This window comes from Panthera tigris, chromosome C1, assembly GCF_018350195.1.
Source record: "Panthera tigris isolate Pti1 chromosome C1, P.tigris_Pti1_mat1.1, whole genome shotgun sequence".
Lineage (NCBI taxonomy): Eukaryota > Metazoa > Chordata > Mammalia > Carnivora > Felidae > Panthera > Panthera tigris.
The window spans coordinates 64,591,502-64,606,023 of record NC_056667.1 but is presented as its reverse complement, the minus strand read 5'-3'; the positions used below and the strand labels follow the sequence as shown (position 1 = coordinate 64,606,023).

Below are 14,522 nucleotides of genomic sequence, written 5' to 3'. Positions count from 1 at the left end.
CACAGTACTCGTCAAAACTAAAAAATTAACATTAGTACAATATTATTTTTTTCATATTTTAATGTTTACATATTATTTTTGAGAGAGAGAGAGAGCACGAGTGGGAACAGAGGGCAAAGAGAGAGAGAACAAGAGAGAGAAACCCAAGCAGGCTCAATGCTGTCAGTGCAGAGCCAAACATGGGGCTCGAACCCACAAACTGTGAGATCATGACCTGAGCTGAAACCAAGAGTTGGCTGCTTAACCAACTGAGTCACCCAGGCACCCCTACTACAATATTACTAACTAAATGATATAGACTTTATTCTGATTTCACCAGTTTTTCCACTAATTTTCTATTTCAGGACCAATTCACGATGTCACACTGCATTTAGAAAGATTTTTATTTTAAGTACTTTGTATTTCTCACTTAACACTCTGAAGTTGGAGAACCAACTAAACTACTTACCACTTCATGTTGTGGTTTCCCGATGAAAAACACAATCTGCTTGTATTAACATGATACACAGTGATATACCAAAGTAATCCTTAAGAAAACCACAGATGCAAAAGAGACTTAAGTATTTTGTTTAAAGTATGTATTCATTATTTTTTAAAGATTTTATCCCTAAGCAATCTCTACATCGTGGGGCTTGAACTCACAACCCCGAGATCAAGAGTTGTATGCTCTATCAACTGAGCCAGGCAGGTGCCCCTAGAGTATGTATTCATTAAATTAAAAAACAAATACTTGGAAAATGTATTATTCCTTAAATAAATGACACAGGGAAATAGGAGTCAACATTTATTGGGGTGCTCACTCATTTTTATTGTATGTCAGACATGGTAAATTGGCTTCAAAGAGGTTAAGCAACCTGCCAAAGGTTACACAACTCTACAGTGGTGAAACATGAATCAAGATGCATTGTAGAAAGCGTTTAAATCCATTCATGTTATACATCATGTATTAAAAATACTACAGGGGTGCCTAGGTGGCTCAGTCGGTTAAGCATCTAACTTCAGCTCAGGTCATGATGCCACAGTTTGTGAGTTCGAGCCCCACGTCAGGCTCTGTGGAGCCTGCTTCAGATTCTGTGTCTCCCTTTCTCTGCCTCTCCCCCTCCCTCACTCTGTTTCTCAAGGGTAAAAAAAAAATTAAAAAAAAAAAAAAAAAAGAAACTACAGTCACACCAATGACATATCTCACTATGCAATTAATTATATAACTGAACTGCATCCAACATGGCTTCTCAATCTTTGGAGGCTGAACTAATGAACAAAAAAATCTTACATGTCTTTTTTCATAAAAAAATCAATCCGGGGTACCTGGGTGGCTCAGTCAGTTGCAGCTCCACCTTTAACTCAGGTCATGATTTCATGGCTTGGGTTCAAGTTCAAGCTGACATTGGGCTCTCTGCTGTTAGCACAGAGCTCACTTCAGATCCTCTGTCCTCCTCTCTCTCTGCCCCTCCCCCACTCATGCTCACGCACTCTCTCTCCCTCTCAAAAATAAAAAACGTTGAAAAAATATTTTTAAAAAATCAATATAATTCTAAAGTTATGGAATTGTCCAAACAAGAACTCTGAGCTTTGGGGTGCCTGGGTGGCTCAGTCAGTTAAGCCTCCAACCCTTGATCTCAGCTCAGGTCATGATCTCATGGTTCATGGGATCAAACCCCATGTCAGGCTCTGGGGTGACAATGCAGAGCCTGCTTGGGATTCTCTCTCTCTCCCTCTCTCTCTCTCCCTCTCAAAATAAATAAATAAACTTAGAAAAAGAAAAAGAACTCTGAGCTTGGGGCGCCTGGGTGGCTCAGTTGATTGAGCGTCCAACTTCGGCTCAGGTCATGATCTTGCGGTTTATGAGTTCAAGCCCCACATCGGGCTGTGTGCTGACAGCTCAGAGCCTGGAGCCTGCTTTGGATTCTGTGTCTCTCCATCTCTCGGCCCCTCCCCTGCTCATGCTCTGTGTCTCTCTGTCTCTCAATAATAAATAAACATTAAACAAAAAAATTTAAAAAAAAAGAACTCTGAGCTTTTCCTTGGCCCTTTCTTAGCCCTTTGATGCTGTTCAACCTGTAACTTCTCTTAGTGTAGGAATCAACAAACTTTTTTTCGTATAGGCCAAGTATAAATATTTTAGGCTTGTGGAACGTATGGTTTCTACTGCAACCACTTAACTCTGTTAAGTGTTAAGTGTAGGTCAGAAGGAGCCACAGATAATACACTAACAAATGAGTATGGCTGTGTCCCAATAAAACTTTCCTTGCAAAACCAGGTGGTAGTCTTGATTTGACTCAGAGGCTGTAGTTTACTGACCTGCCTTAGAGCACTGATAGCATGGAATGAGTTTTGAATACTAAATACCATGACTAAGAGTATAGAACGTAAACTTCAGTTTACCTGCAATGACTCTTCATATTATTTTTTAAAATATTCCATGGGACAAGTTGAACAATACACATGGCCTCAGAAAAGTATTCTTAGGATTGGAAAGTAGTGGTATAGCAAAATCAATACATGCAAAGGATATAAAAGTAATTCTTAAAAAACAAATACAAAATGCTAATGAACTCTTTAAAAATTAATATTTTGATTTCTAGGCTGTGAAAAAACATATATTATCAAATGATTAAGATTAAGAATGGATTGCTATAGCCAATCTGAAAAGCAATTTAAGAATGACAAATGGTGGGGCGCCTGGGTGGCTCAGTCAGTTAAGCGTCCGACTTCGGCTCAGGTCATGATCTCGCGGTCCATTAGTTCGAGCCCCGCGTCGGGCTCTGTGCTGACAGCTCAGAGCCTGGAGCCTGTTTCAGATTCTGTATCTCCCTCTCTCTGACCCTCCCCCATTCATGCTCTGTCTCCCTCCGTCTCAAAAATAAACAAAGGTTAAAAAAAAAAATTAAAAAAAAAAAAGAATGACAAATGAAAGCCTTCAAAATGTTCATACTTAATACAAATTGCTCTTAAATCTATGAAAATATTCCCAGCTTAACATAAGAGAGAGATAAAATTAAAACCATGATGAGGGATGCCTGGGTGGCTCAGTCGGTTGAGCACCCAACTCTTGATTTTGGCTCAGGTCATAATCCCAGGGTTGTGGGATCAAGCCCTGTGCCAGGCTCTGCGCTGAGTGTAGAGCCTGCTTAAGATTCTCTCTCTCTCTCTGCCCTTCTCCCCCACTTGCACATATACTCTCTCTAAAATAAAACAAATAATAATAAAATAAATGTAAACCATGATAAAATACCATTCTCAACTTTCAGATTGGCAAGAACTCCAAAATTTGGGAAGTACAAAATAATACTATTCCTACAGAGGGCAATTTAGCAGTATCTACCAAAATTCAAATAAACTTGCTCTTTGGCCCAGATATCCAAAGTCTAAAAAACTCATCCTATGCCTATACCTGTATCCCATGGCTATGTTGTATGAATTGAGATATATCAAACTTACTCACTATAATAGCATTGTTTATAACAGTACACGATTAGAAACAACACAAATGTTCACATATAGAAATATTATGTAGGGGTGCCTGGGTGGTTCAGCTGATTAAGCGTCCAACTTCGGATCAAGTCATGATCTCACAGTTCATGGGTTCGAGTACCGAATTGGGCTCTCCACTGATAGCTCAGAGCCTGGAGCCTCCTTTGGATTCTGTGCTTCTCTCTGTCTGTCTCTCTCTCTCTGTCTTTCCCCCTCCCCAACTAGTGCACGCGTGCACGCTCTCTCTCTCAAAAATAAACAAACATAAAAAAAAAAAAGAGAGAGAGAGAAAAGAAAAGGGGCACCTGGGTGACTCAGTCGGCTAAGCATCCAACTTCAGCTCAGGTCATGATCTCAAGGCTTGTGAGTTTGAGCCCTTTGTTGGGCTCTGTGCTGACAGCCCAGAGCCTGAAGCCTGTTTCAGATTCTGTCTCTGTCTCCCTCTGCCCCACCCCCACTCATGCATTTTCTCTCTCTCAAATATAAACATTAAAAAAATTTTTAAAGAAATATTATGTAGCTGTAGGAATAAAAAAACTAAGAAAAAGAAAAAGAAGATCTACATATATTAATATGGAGAGATCTCCAGGAAATTTTTTAAGTATAAAAAAACGGGAACATAGGTAGTATGCTCCCTTTTATAAGAAGAGGAGTTATATAACTGCTTTTGCTGATATGTGAATAAGGAAACCCTGAAAGATATTCAAGTAATCTAAATGGTTACCTATAGGAAGTGGATGGGAACTGAGATAGAGTAAAACACCTCTGTGTGTGTATACACATATATATATGTATATATATATGTGTGTGTGGTTTTGATTTGTGAACCATATAAATGTATTAGCTATTCAAATAATACATTTTAAAGAATATTATTTTATATCACTTTAAGGATTAAATGAGTTTGTAAATGCACCTAATATAAAATGTCTAGCATATTGCTTTACATACAGTGGATGCAGCTATGACCATCTGGAAGTCTTTTTATTTTATTTTTTTTAAGTATGTTTATGAGTTTTGGGTGGGGGGTGAGGGGTAGAGAGGGGGAGTGGGGGAGAGAGAGAGTGAGTGAGAGTGAGAGTGAGAGAGAGAGAGAGAGAGAGAGAGAAAATCCCAAGCAGGCTCTGAGCTGTCAGTGCAGAGCCCAACACAGGGCTTGTACTCATGATTATGAGATCATGACCTGACCCAAAATCAAGAGTTGGAACTTAACCAACTGAATCACACAGTCGCCTTTGGAAATCTTTTTAAATGTTATCCAAATGGCATAACAAAAACAAATACAAAATACCAAACATTTAGACTCAATATTTTCACCTCTAGGAATCCACCTTAATGAAATCTAAAAATGGGACAAAGTTTCATAACTGTCGAAACAAACCAAAAACATAAAAAAAGAAATATTCAATAAACTATAACATCTATATTCATAAAGCATTTCTAAGGACAGAAAATGCTCAAAATATGAAACTTTATAATCTCAAATGGTGGAGGGGAACAGGGCAGTGGGGGTGGGAAGTGGGGCATGGAGGGCAGAGATATATATGCAAAAATAAAAGACCTAGAAAAAGTATAGCAAATAAGCTTTTACAGAGGAACTGTTGGTAATTTTTTTTCTCTTTTATTCTTTTCCATATTTGTCAAATTATCTTTCAAGCACATAGTCCTAAAAAAGGAAAGAAAAGAAAAGAGAGATGGGCGCCTGGGTGGCTCAGTCAGTTAAGTCTCCTGCTTCGGCTCGATCATGATCTTGCGGTTTGTGGGTTCAAGACCCAAGTCAGGCTCTGTGCTGACAGCTCAGAGTCTGGAGCCTGCTTTGGAGTCTGTGTCTCCCTCTCTCTCTTCCCCTCCCCCCTCTCAAAAATAAATAAACATTAAAAAGAAAAAAGAAAAAGTATAGCAAATAAGCTTTTACAGAGGAACTGTTGGTAATTTTTATTTTCTCTTTAATTCTTTTCTATATTTGTCAAATTTTCTTTTAAGCATATACTCCTGAAAAAGTAAACACAGGAAAAGAGAGATAGGGCACCTGGGTGGCTCAGTTGGTTAAGTGTCCAACTTCAGCTCAGGTCATGATCTCACAGTTTGTGAGTTTGAGCCCCACATGGGGCTCTCTGCTGTCAGCAGAGAGCCTGCTTCGGATCCTCTGTCCCCCTCTTTCTCTGCCCCTCCTCTGCTCTCTCTCTCTCAAAAAAATGAATAATCTAAAAGAGAGAGAGAGAGAGAGAAAGGAAAAGAGAGAAAATGGATTTGGGGATGAAGGAGATACAAGTTAAAATCTCACATTATTATATATACCTTTTGGACAAGTTAATTAAGCCCTTAAAGCCTCCAGATCTGTAAAATGGAGATGATATCTAAATTCCAGGGTTACTTTGAGGATTACAGACATTTTATATATAAAGGACATAAATAATATCTTAAACACAGTGAACACTAGGTATAATTGCTACTTCTCATACATCTGTGCCACATCCTTCCCTATATATAAATGTAAAATTACACTATACTCCTCCCATCTGAGATACCACTCACTTTAACACGTAAGCAAGTTTTGCAAACACTGAAATGTAAAAAATGATCATCTTGGATTTAATGAAATACATTATAGCTTTAGTGAACTAAATGCTACTTTCCACACATACCTTTTTCTTCAGCACAATGAAGTACATATTGCATTAGAAACAAATATTAAAAATAAAGGGACTGTTCCCATGGAAATGGGATTCCCTAATCATTAGGAAAATGCAAATCAAAACAATGATATACCAACTCAGACAGCTTTAGGTGGCTACTATTAAAAAAAAAACAAAAACAGAGAAAGATGTTTCCAAATGACATATCAGATAAAGGGTTAGTATCCAAAATCTATAAAGAACTTTCCAAACTCAACACCTGAAAAACAGATAATCCAGTGAAGAAATAGGCAGAAGACATGAATAGACACTTTTTCAAAGAAGACATCCAGATGGCCAACAGACATATGAAAAGATGCTCAATGACACTCATCATCAGGGAAATACAAATCAAAACCAAACTGAGATACCACCTCACACTGGTCAGAGTAGCTAAAATGAACAAATCAGGAAACTATAGATGCTGGCAAGGATGTGGAGAAACAGGAACCCTCTTGCACTGTTGGTGGGAATGCAAATTGGTGCAGCCACTCTGGAAAACAGTGTGGAGATTCCTCAAAAAATTAAAAATAGAACTACCCTATGACCCAGTAATAGCACTACTAGGAATTTACCCAAGGGATACAGGAGTGCTGATGTATAGGGGCACATGTACCCCAATGTTTATAGCAGCACTTTCAACAATAGTCAAATTATGGAAAGAGCCTAAATGTCCATCAACTGATGAACGGATAAAGAAGATGTGGTTTATATATACAATGGAACACTATTTGGCAATGAGAAAGAATGAAATCATGCCATTTGCAGCAACATGGATGGAACTGGAAGATATGCTGAGTGAAATAAGTCAGTCAGAGAAGGACAGATATCATGTTTTACTCCTATGTGGATCTTGAGAAACTTATCAGAAGACCATGGGGGAAGGGAAGGGGTAAAAATAGTTACAAAGAGAGAGGTAGGGAGGCAAACCATAAGAGACTCTTAAATACAGAGAACAAACTGAGGGTGGATGGGGTTGGGGGAGAGGAGAAAATGGGTAATGGACATTGAGGAGGGCACTTGTTGGGATGAGCACTAGGTGTTGTGTGTAAGCGATGAACCACAGGAATCTACCCCAAAAACCAAGAGCACACTTTACACACTGTATGTTAGCCAATTTGACAATAAATTATATTTAAAAAAAAACAAAAACAAAAACACAAAATAACAAGTGTTGGTGAGAATGTGGAGAAATGGGAACCTTGTGCACTGCTGGTAGAATGAAAACTGGCAGAGCCACTATGGAAAACAATATGCCAGTTCCTCAACAAATTAAAAATAGAATTACCATGTGATCCAGAAATTTCACTTCTAGGTATATATCCAAAAGAACTGAAAAGCAGGGACTTGAGTAGATATTCATACAGTCATGTTCATAACACCATTATTCACAATAGCCAAAAGACAGAAGTAACCCAAATGACCTGTGATGAATGAACAAATAAAATGCAGTGTATACATAAAATCAAGTGTTATTCAACCTGGGAAAAGAAAGAAATTCTGACGTGCTACAAAATGGATGAATCTTGAGGACATCATGCTAAATAAAATAAACCATTCCCCCAAAGACAAACATTATATAATTCCATTTATGAGGTACTTAGAGTAGTCAAATTAGAAACAGAGGGGGAATGGAAAGTTGCTATTTAGTGGCTGTACAGTTTCAGATTTGCAAGAAGTTCCAAAGATTGGTTGCACAACAATATACCTAACGCTACTGAACTATACATTTTATAATGGTTAAAAAGGTAAATTTTATGTTATGTATATTTTACCCCTATAAAACAAATTAAAGGACTGTGATGAGAACAGGTCCACTTCAATAACATAATTCACTGAAAATATTTTTTTTTTACTTTATTTTGATTTGAGAGAGAGACACAGAGAGAGAGAGTATGAGAGGGTAGAGGGGCTGAGGGAGAAAGAGAGACTCCCAAGCAGGCCCTACACTCAACACAGCCCAACGTGGGGCTCGATCCCACAACCCTGGGATCATGACCTGAAATCAAGAGTTGGGACACTCAACTGAGTAACCCAGGCACTCCATCACTGAAAATAACTTTAATGGACTATGTAAATTCACTTAAGGAGGACTATTTATTCTTAAGTTTTGTTTGTTTATGTATGTATGTATCTCTACACCCAGCATGGGACTTGAAACTCACAACTCCAAGATCAAGAGTCACTTGCTCTTCCAAGTGAGCTGGCCAGGCACCTCAGTACTATTTTTTTTTTTAAGTAATAAAATCTCCTTTTTTAAATTTTTTTTAATGTTTATTTATTTTTGAGAGACCGAGAGAGACAGAGCACAAGCAGGGGAGGGACAGAGAGAGAGGGAGACACAGAATCTGAAGCAGGCTCCAGGCTCTGAGCTATCAACACAGAGCCCGATGGGGGGCTCAAACCCATGAACTGTGAGATCATGACCTGAGCCACCCAGGTGCCCCTACAATCTCCTTTTAAAAGTTATGAATATGAGAGGAGCCTGGGTAGCTCAGTCGGTTAAGCAGCCGACTTTGGCTCAGGTCATGGTCTTGTGGTTCGTGGGTTTGAGCCCCACATCAGGCTCTGTGCTGACAGCTCAGAGCCTGGAGCCTGCTTCGGGTTCTGTGTCTCCCTCTCTCTCTGCTCCTCCCCCACTCATGCTCTGTCTCTCTCTCTCAAAAAAAAAAAAAAAAAACAACATTAAAAAAATTTTTTTTAAGTTATGAATATGGTAACAAAAAGCCATGAAATAAAAACCAAGTAAGTTTTAAACCACATTAATAAACATTTTAAAGTTTTTGGTTTTTATTTTTTGTTTTTATTTCGAGAGATAGAACACATGCACATACATATATACCAATGGGGAAGGGCAGAGAGAAAGGGAAATGGAGAGAAGGAGAGAATGCCAACCAGGCTTTTTGCTGCCAGCACAGAGCCTGGTGTGGGGCTCAAACTCATGAACTATGAGATCACGACTTGAGTAGAAACCAAGAGTAGGACACGTAACTGACTGAGCCACCCAGGCATCCTAAACTACCTTAATAAACATTTTGACTGAACCATTTAAAACTTCAATTGAAATTTAAATACTATAAACAAAATACTATGCTCTGAGCAATAAACTTATTCGACTTCATGTTTTTTGTTTGTTTACCTGGGAGAGAGAATAGTACCAAGACAGAGGAAGATCAAACACTCTTAGTACTGCAGTCTTCAAGGAAAACTGTGATTCGCTTACTGTTTCTTCTGACATGACTCCTCTTAAAACCTTCATTAAATGAAACATAAAAACATATTAGCTATTAAATGAAAGATACAAATTGAAAACTTAACTCTATCAGTGTTTTCTTTTTGCAGTTAATTATTCATGATATACTTCCCTGAAGAAAATTATGAGCCAAATTTACTCGAGCTAAAAGTTTATTAATCATCAAAGCATCCAAAAAAGAAAATGTGTTAGATTTGAACTATCAGTTCAAGTAGTACATTTTCCTTAGAAAATTACAGGTCCTAGATTCTCTCTTTTCTGCTTAAATAAATATTTCAGCTTTTTAAAAAAATTTCAGTTTATTTATTTATTTCTGGGGGGAGAGGGAAAAGAGACAGAGAGAACGAGAGCGAGAGCGAGAGCGAGAACGAGGGAGAGGGGGAGGGAGAGGGGGAGGGAGGGAGGGAGGGAGGGAGGGAGAGAGAGAGAGAGAGAGAGAGAGAATTCCAAGCAGGCTACACACCGGTCAGCATAGAGACCGATGTGGGGCTCACTCAGGAACCGTGAGATCATGACCCTCATCATGACCCTCATCGTGGGAAACAGAACACCACAATTACCATAGGCGCATATTCATTCAGGCTCCAAGATCTCTGAGAAAACGTGAGATGGTGAGGTTAAAAATAACCTGAAAGGACTTGAGTGAATTGCCCTTGGAAAATGTGGTCTGTTCTTTAGTATGCAGATAGGGATGTTTTGCTTAAAGGAAGCCAGCTGTACATAGCACAGTGCATTCACTCCCTTTGTCTTTGCCTCTATCGTAAAGATTCTTACCGGAACGTATGTATCTGCAAGGCTGCTCTCGTACACAACATACATGTACGATAGCTGAATCAGATGTACACCATTGACATGCTTTGCTAAGCTTTCTGTTGTTAATCATTGCTGATCTGTTTTTCCTGAAAACGTATATAAGAAGATGTACAATAAACCTCGGTACCTAGGGCTGTTGGCTCCGGGTCCCCTGTGCCTCGCTATACTGTTGTCTCTTTTTCTCAGTTCCTTCGCCACCCCAGGTCCACGGCCCTTTGAGGCCGACATCAGATACTAAACCAACTGAGCCACCTAGGCACCCCAATATTTCAGCTTTTAAATAAAATTTAAAACCTATTTCTTCCCACTTATTTCCTTCAAATAACAGGAGGTACAGGTACTAAAAGGAACCTGATTGGAACCATGACTCCTGGGGCTAGAAGGTAACCTCAGTTCACTGAACTGAACTTCAGAACTCAGGCACTTATTCTCCTACCATTCCATTTTAAAGATGTTCAAAGAAATGCTATATGCATGCTATGAAATTTTAATATTGTTTTAATGCCTATTTCTATTGAAACCAAAGAAAGAGAAGTAGGAGGTCTACAGAGAAAGCAGCTATCTCTCATAAAGGCCCTTAAGGGTAGCAGAACTTTCACAGACATAATGGTTCAGGGTCTGGGTCTATGCTTTTCAAAGCCAGAAACTCAATTTTATCTGCGTACCCAGTTGGACACACAATAAACAAATTCACATAGTACTGATGTATATATCAGCTTACATATTTATTCATTTATAATAAGGAAATACACTAGTCAAAAAAATACTTATATATGTCATCAAGACATACCCTCTGAGATAAAACACTGTAGGAGCTAGGGGCTCCTGCGTGGCTCAGTCAGTTAAGTGCCCAACTCTTGATGTCAACTCAGGTCATGAGCTCACAGTTTGTGAGTACAAGCCCTGCACAGAGCTCTGCTCTGTGCTGACATGAGGAGGTTGCTTCATATTTTCTCTCTCCCTCTCTCTCTGTTCCTCCCCTGCTCACGCTCTCTCTTTCAAAATAAATTTTAATACCATTTAAAAAAAAATGTAGGACCTAAATTCATACGTTAAACAGTTTGCCTGGTAAACACAAAATTAATGGAACCTAAGGAATATTTCATCTAGGCCAATTAAAAGCCTGAGAACAGTCTCTGGTACACAAGAGGGTAGGCTTTTCCAGTAACCAGAATGTTTACGTCTACCAAATTTAATATTTCTTTTCCTTGAATAGCGCTATATAAACATTACTAAAGAGAAAATAAAAATCAAAAATCTTCCAATAAAAGCTTTTTGGCTAGAGGCTCCTGGGTGGCTCAGTCCAACTCAATTTCAGCTCAGGTCATGATCTCACGGTCGTGATATCGAGCCCCGCATGGGACTCTTCACTGGGCAAGGAGCCTGCTTCAGATTCTTTCTCTCCCTCTCCCTCTGCCACTCCCCTGCTTCCCAGCACGCTCCCCGTTCAAAAAAGAAAAAAGAAGGGGAAAAAAAAGCTTATTGGCTATACTTTCAGTCCCTTATTTCTGCATATATCTCTGTGCTTTTTGTAGACTCCAGACCACTTTCTGTTAATATGCAGACTACCCTTTAATGTTAATATCTTTTTTTTTCAGACAAGCATCAAAACCATTAAGTAGTAGTATCCTTTCAAGAAAAACAGTAATACTAAAGGTAGGTTACTGCTACTGACACCTTATTTATTCCCTACTAGCGACACTCACAGAGTGTAAACTTAATCCCCCTTCACACATACTCTAATTGCAATGTTTAGACCCAGTATAATTCTTTCTATTTTTTTTTTAATTAATGTTTTTTTTAAATGTTCTGAATCAGAGGCAGGCTCCAGGCTGAGTTGTCAGCAGAGAGCCCAACCGCCGGGCCTGAACTCACAGACCAAGAGATCATGATCTGATCACGACCTGAGTCAAAGTCGATGCTTAACCCACTGAGCCACCCAGACACCCCTAGACCCAGTATAATTCTGATTGAAGTACACTTATTCCAAGCAACAAACTGTGATAGAAACATATTGCTGAGAAATACAAAGGAAATTAAACCTGAGAAAAATGGTCCTCTGGAGAATGAGATTAGGGGTATAAGGTTGTGCAGGGAATCATTCCTTTTCATTATAAGTCTTCTCTAATATTTGATTTTTTTAAATACCTACATGTATTACTTTTCAAAAATACTACACTAAAGGGGGGCCTGGGTAGCTCGGTCGGTTAAGCCTCTGGCTCTTGATTTCTGCTCATGTCATGATCTTGAGTTCATGAGTTCAAGCTCTTGAGTTGGGCTCTGCCCTGACAGTACAGAGTGATTGAAAACTTAATAATTAATAACTGAATAACTTTTAAAAAACTAATCATTTCAGTTTCTTCCATAAATACTAATTAAAATAAACACGAAGGCAGTTTAATTATTATTCAAATTTGTAGAAGGCTCTAAAACATCACCAAAACCACTGTATTATGTAATTATGTAACCGTTGGAGAGCTAAAAATGTGTGATAGTTTGTTTCTTAAACACCCTAAAATTCTATTCTACAGCTTACTTTATAATTTAAGCAATAATGAAAGTCCAAATACCCCTCCCCAAACTGACGTGAAACGTAAACTCATGCACCCGAACTGAGTAAATAAAACACAGCAAAAATATTTAGTTGCAATAACGATAAAATAACAATAATAAAGGTCTGTGCAAGAGCAAGATCTTTTGGAGTCCTCCTTCCACAATATAAATGTGGAACAACTTTGTTTACAAAAGGGCCCTGAGGCCACAATCCTCCCTATGCTCTATTATTCTCTGAAAGCACCAGCAAAGAAAGAGTAATCTTCCTCATTCAAAAACCACTCCCTGCTCAAACCACTGGCATTCACGCAAAAACTTGGACCACGCTAGTGGCCCTACCTCCACCAGGACCCTCACCCCCGACCTCCACAAGCACTATCCTCAGCGGTCTTCCTTTTTTTTTTTTTTTTTTTTTTTTTTTTTTATTAACCAAGGTACCAGAAAAGTGGACTCTCGCTCGGCTCGCCCGCCCAGACCCTCGGTTGGGCTCTGAGCAGTAGTCGGGAGCCCACCCTGATTCAGCGCTCCCCTTGCGGGCCTCCCTCCGGCGTGCGGACTTCTCTGGCTTTCTGTTCCTTCACCCGCCCTGGGATTCCCGAGGGCCAAGGCCGGGGCTCCTACCCGCGCCCCACCACGCCCTACCCTGCTTGCCTCGGCCCCCGAGGGCTACACGACCCCACCCTCCCCTACGCCTTCCCCCTCCACCCTTGTACCTGGTGCTACAGGTCAGGTGCTGCGGGCTCACTCCTGATTCCCAGCCGCAGCCCAGCACTGAAGAGCCGCCTGGCCGCGGGGGCGGAGTCCTTCCGGGGTCAGAAGTGGGAAGGTGGAGAGAATGTGGCGGGGGCCTTGTAGCCTTTCAGCGCGAGGGGCTACGTGTGAAGCCGCTCTCGCCATTTTTGTGTAGGGTAGAGGCTCCTGCCTTGGCAAATGAGTTCTAAAGACTGCCTAAGAACTGCATTGTTACAGTGTTGTCAACTGGTATCGCAGTTTGTAACCTTTTGAGGGATCTAGGTCTATTCAGCGAATTTGGTGCCCTGTGGGGATTTTACCCCAGACGAATGCACATAGACTCTTACAGACGCTCATACATTATTAAAAGAAAAACATATGTACAGTATGTACAAATTCAGATGCCCGAAACCAATCCATGGATCCCGAATTAAGAACTTCTACTCTAGATCCGCAGCACCTAAACTAATGAATGTTAAGAGGCATTCCAATCCTGTATCGATGAAGTTATTGATTTCAATTACTCTCCACGTTTCCCACTGAATTAAAATATGTAAATATGGCCACCTATGAGTTGTCAGGCAGGGTATTCACTGCTCTTAGGTTCTAATACAGAGAAAACGAGGGAGGGAGCGTGGAGAATGACAATAAAAAAAGATGCTGTTTCTATTTGCAGTCTTGAGTCAAAACATTCCATCAGAACTGCAGATTTAAAAATTCCAATTACTGATCATATTTGTGGTGAAATGCCCAAATAACTTTGTAAGGATAGCTAAAACATGACAGCAGATGTTACTATTCCAACCTAAGGAACAGGAATGAATAATCATTTCTATTAGTTTTCAAAATTCCTATTTAGTCAAATGGAAACTAGGAAATGACAATACTGATGTGTGACATCACTAGATGAATAATAGCCAAAAGTGCACAGAGTTCTTGGTGAAAATATTTTGCACTTTTTAAGTAAATGGAGGTATTGACATTTGAAGAACCTGGAATGTGTAAGGTTTTTTGTTTATTCTCCC

The 14,522-nt window shown here is 39.6% G+C and overlaps 1 protein-coding gene across 3 annotated transcripts in view; it reads right to left on the bottom strand.

The window, feature by feature from the left end:
• The window catches only part of MIGA1 (mitoguardin 1), a 105,286-nt gene extending 91,722 nt beyond the window's left edge, over window positions 1-13,564 (bottom strand). For all 3 annotated transcript variants that reach the window (XM_007079225.3, XM_042997624.1, XM_042997625.1), the window contains exons 1-2: window positions 13,479-13,564; window positions 9,286-9,399 (exon numbers count right to left, since the gene is read on the bottom strand). In XM_007079225.3, the coding sequence (XP_007079287.2) occupies window positions 9,286-9,384 (99 nt within the window). In that variant the 5' untranslated portion in view covers window positions 9,385-9,399; window positions 13,479-13,564. The remainder of the gene's footprint in view (window positions 1-9,285; window positions 9,400-13,478) is intronic.
• Window positions 13,565-14,522: the final 958 nt, after the last annotated feature.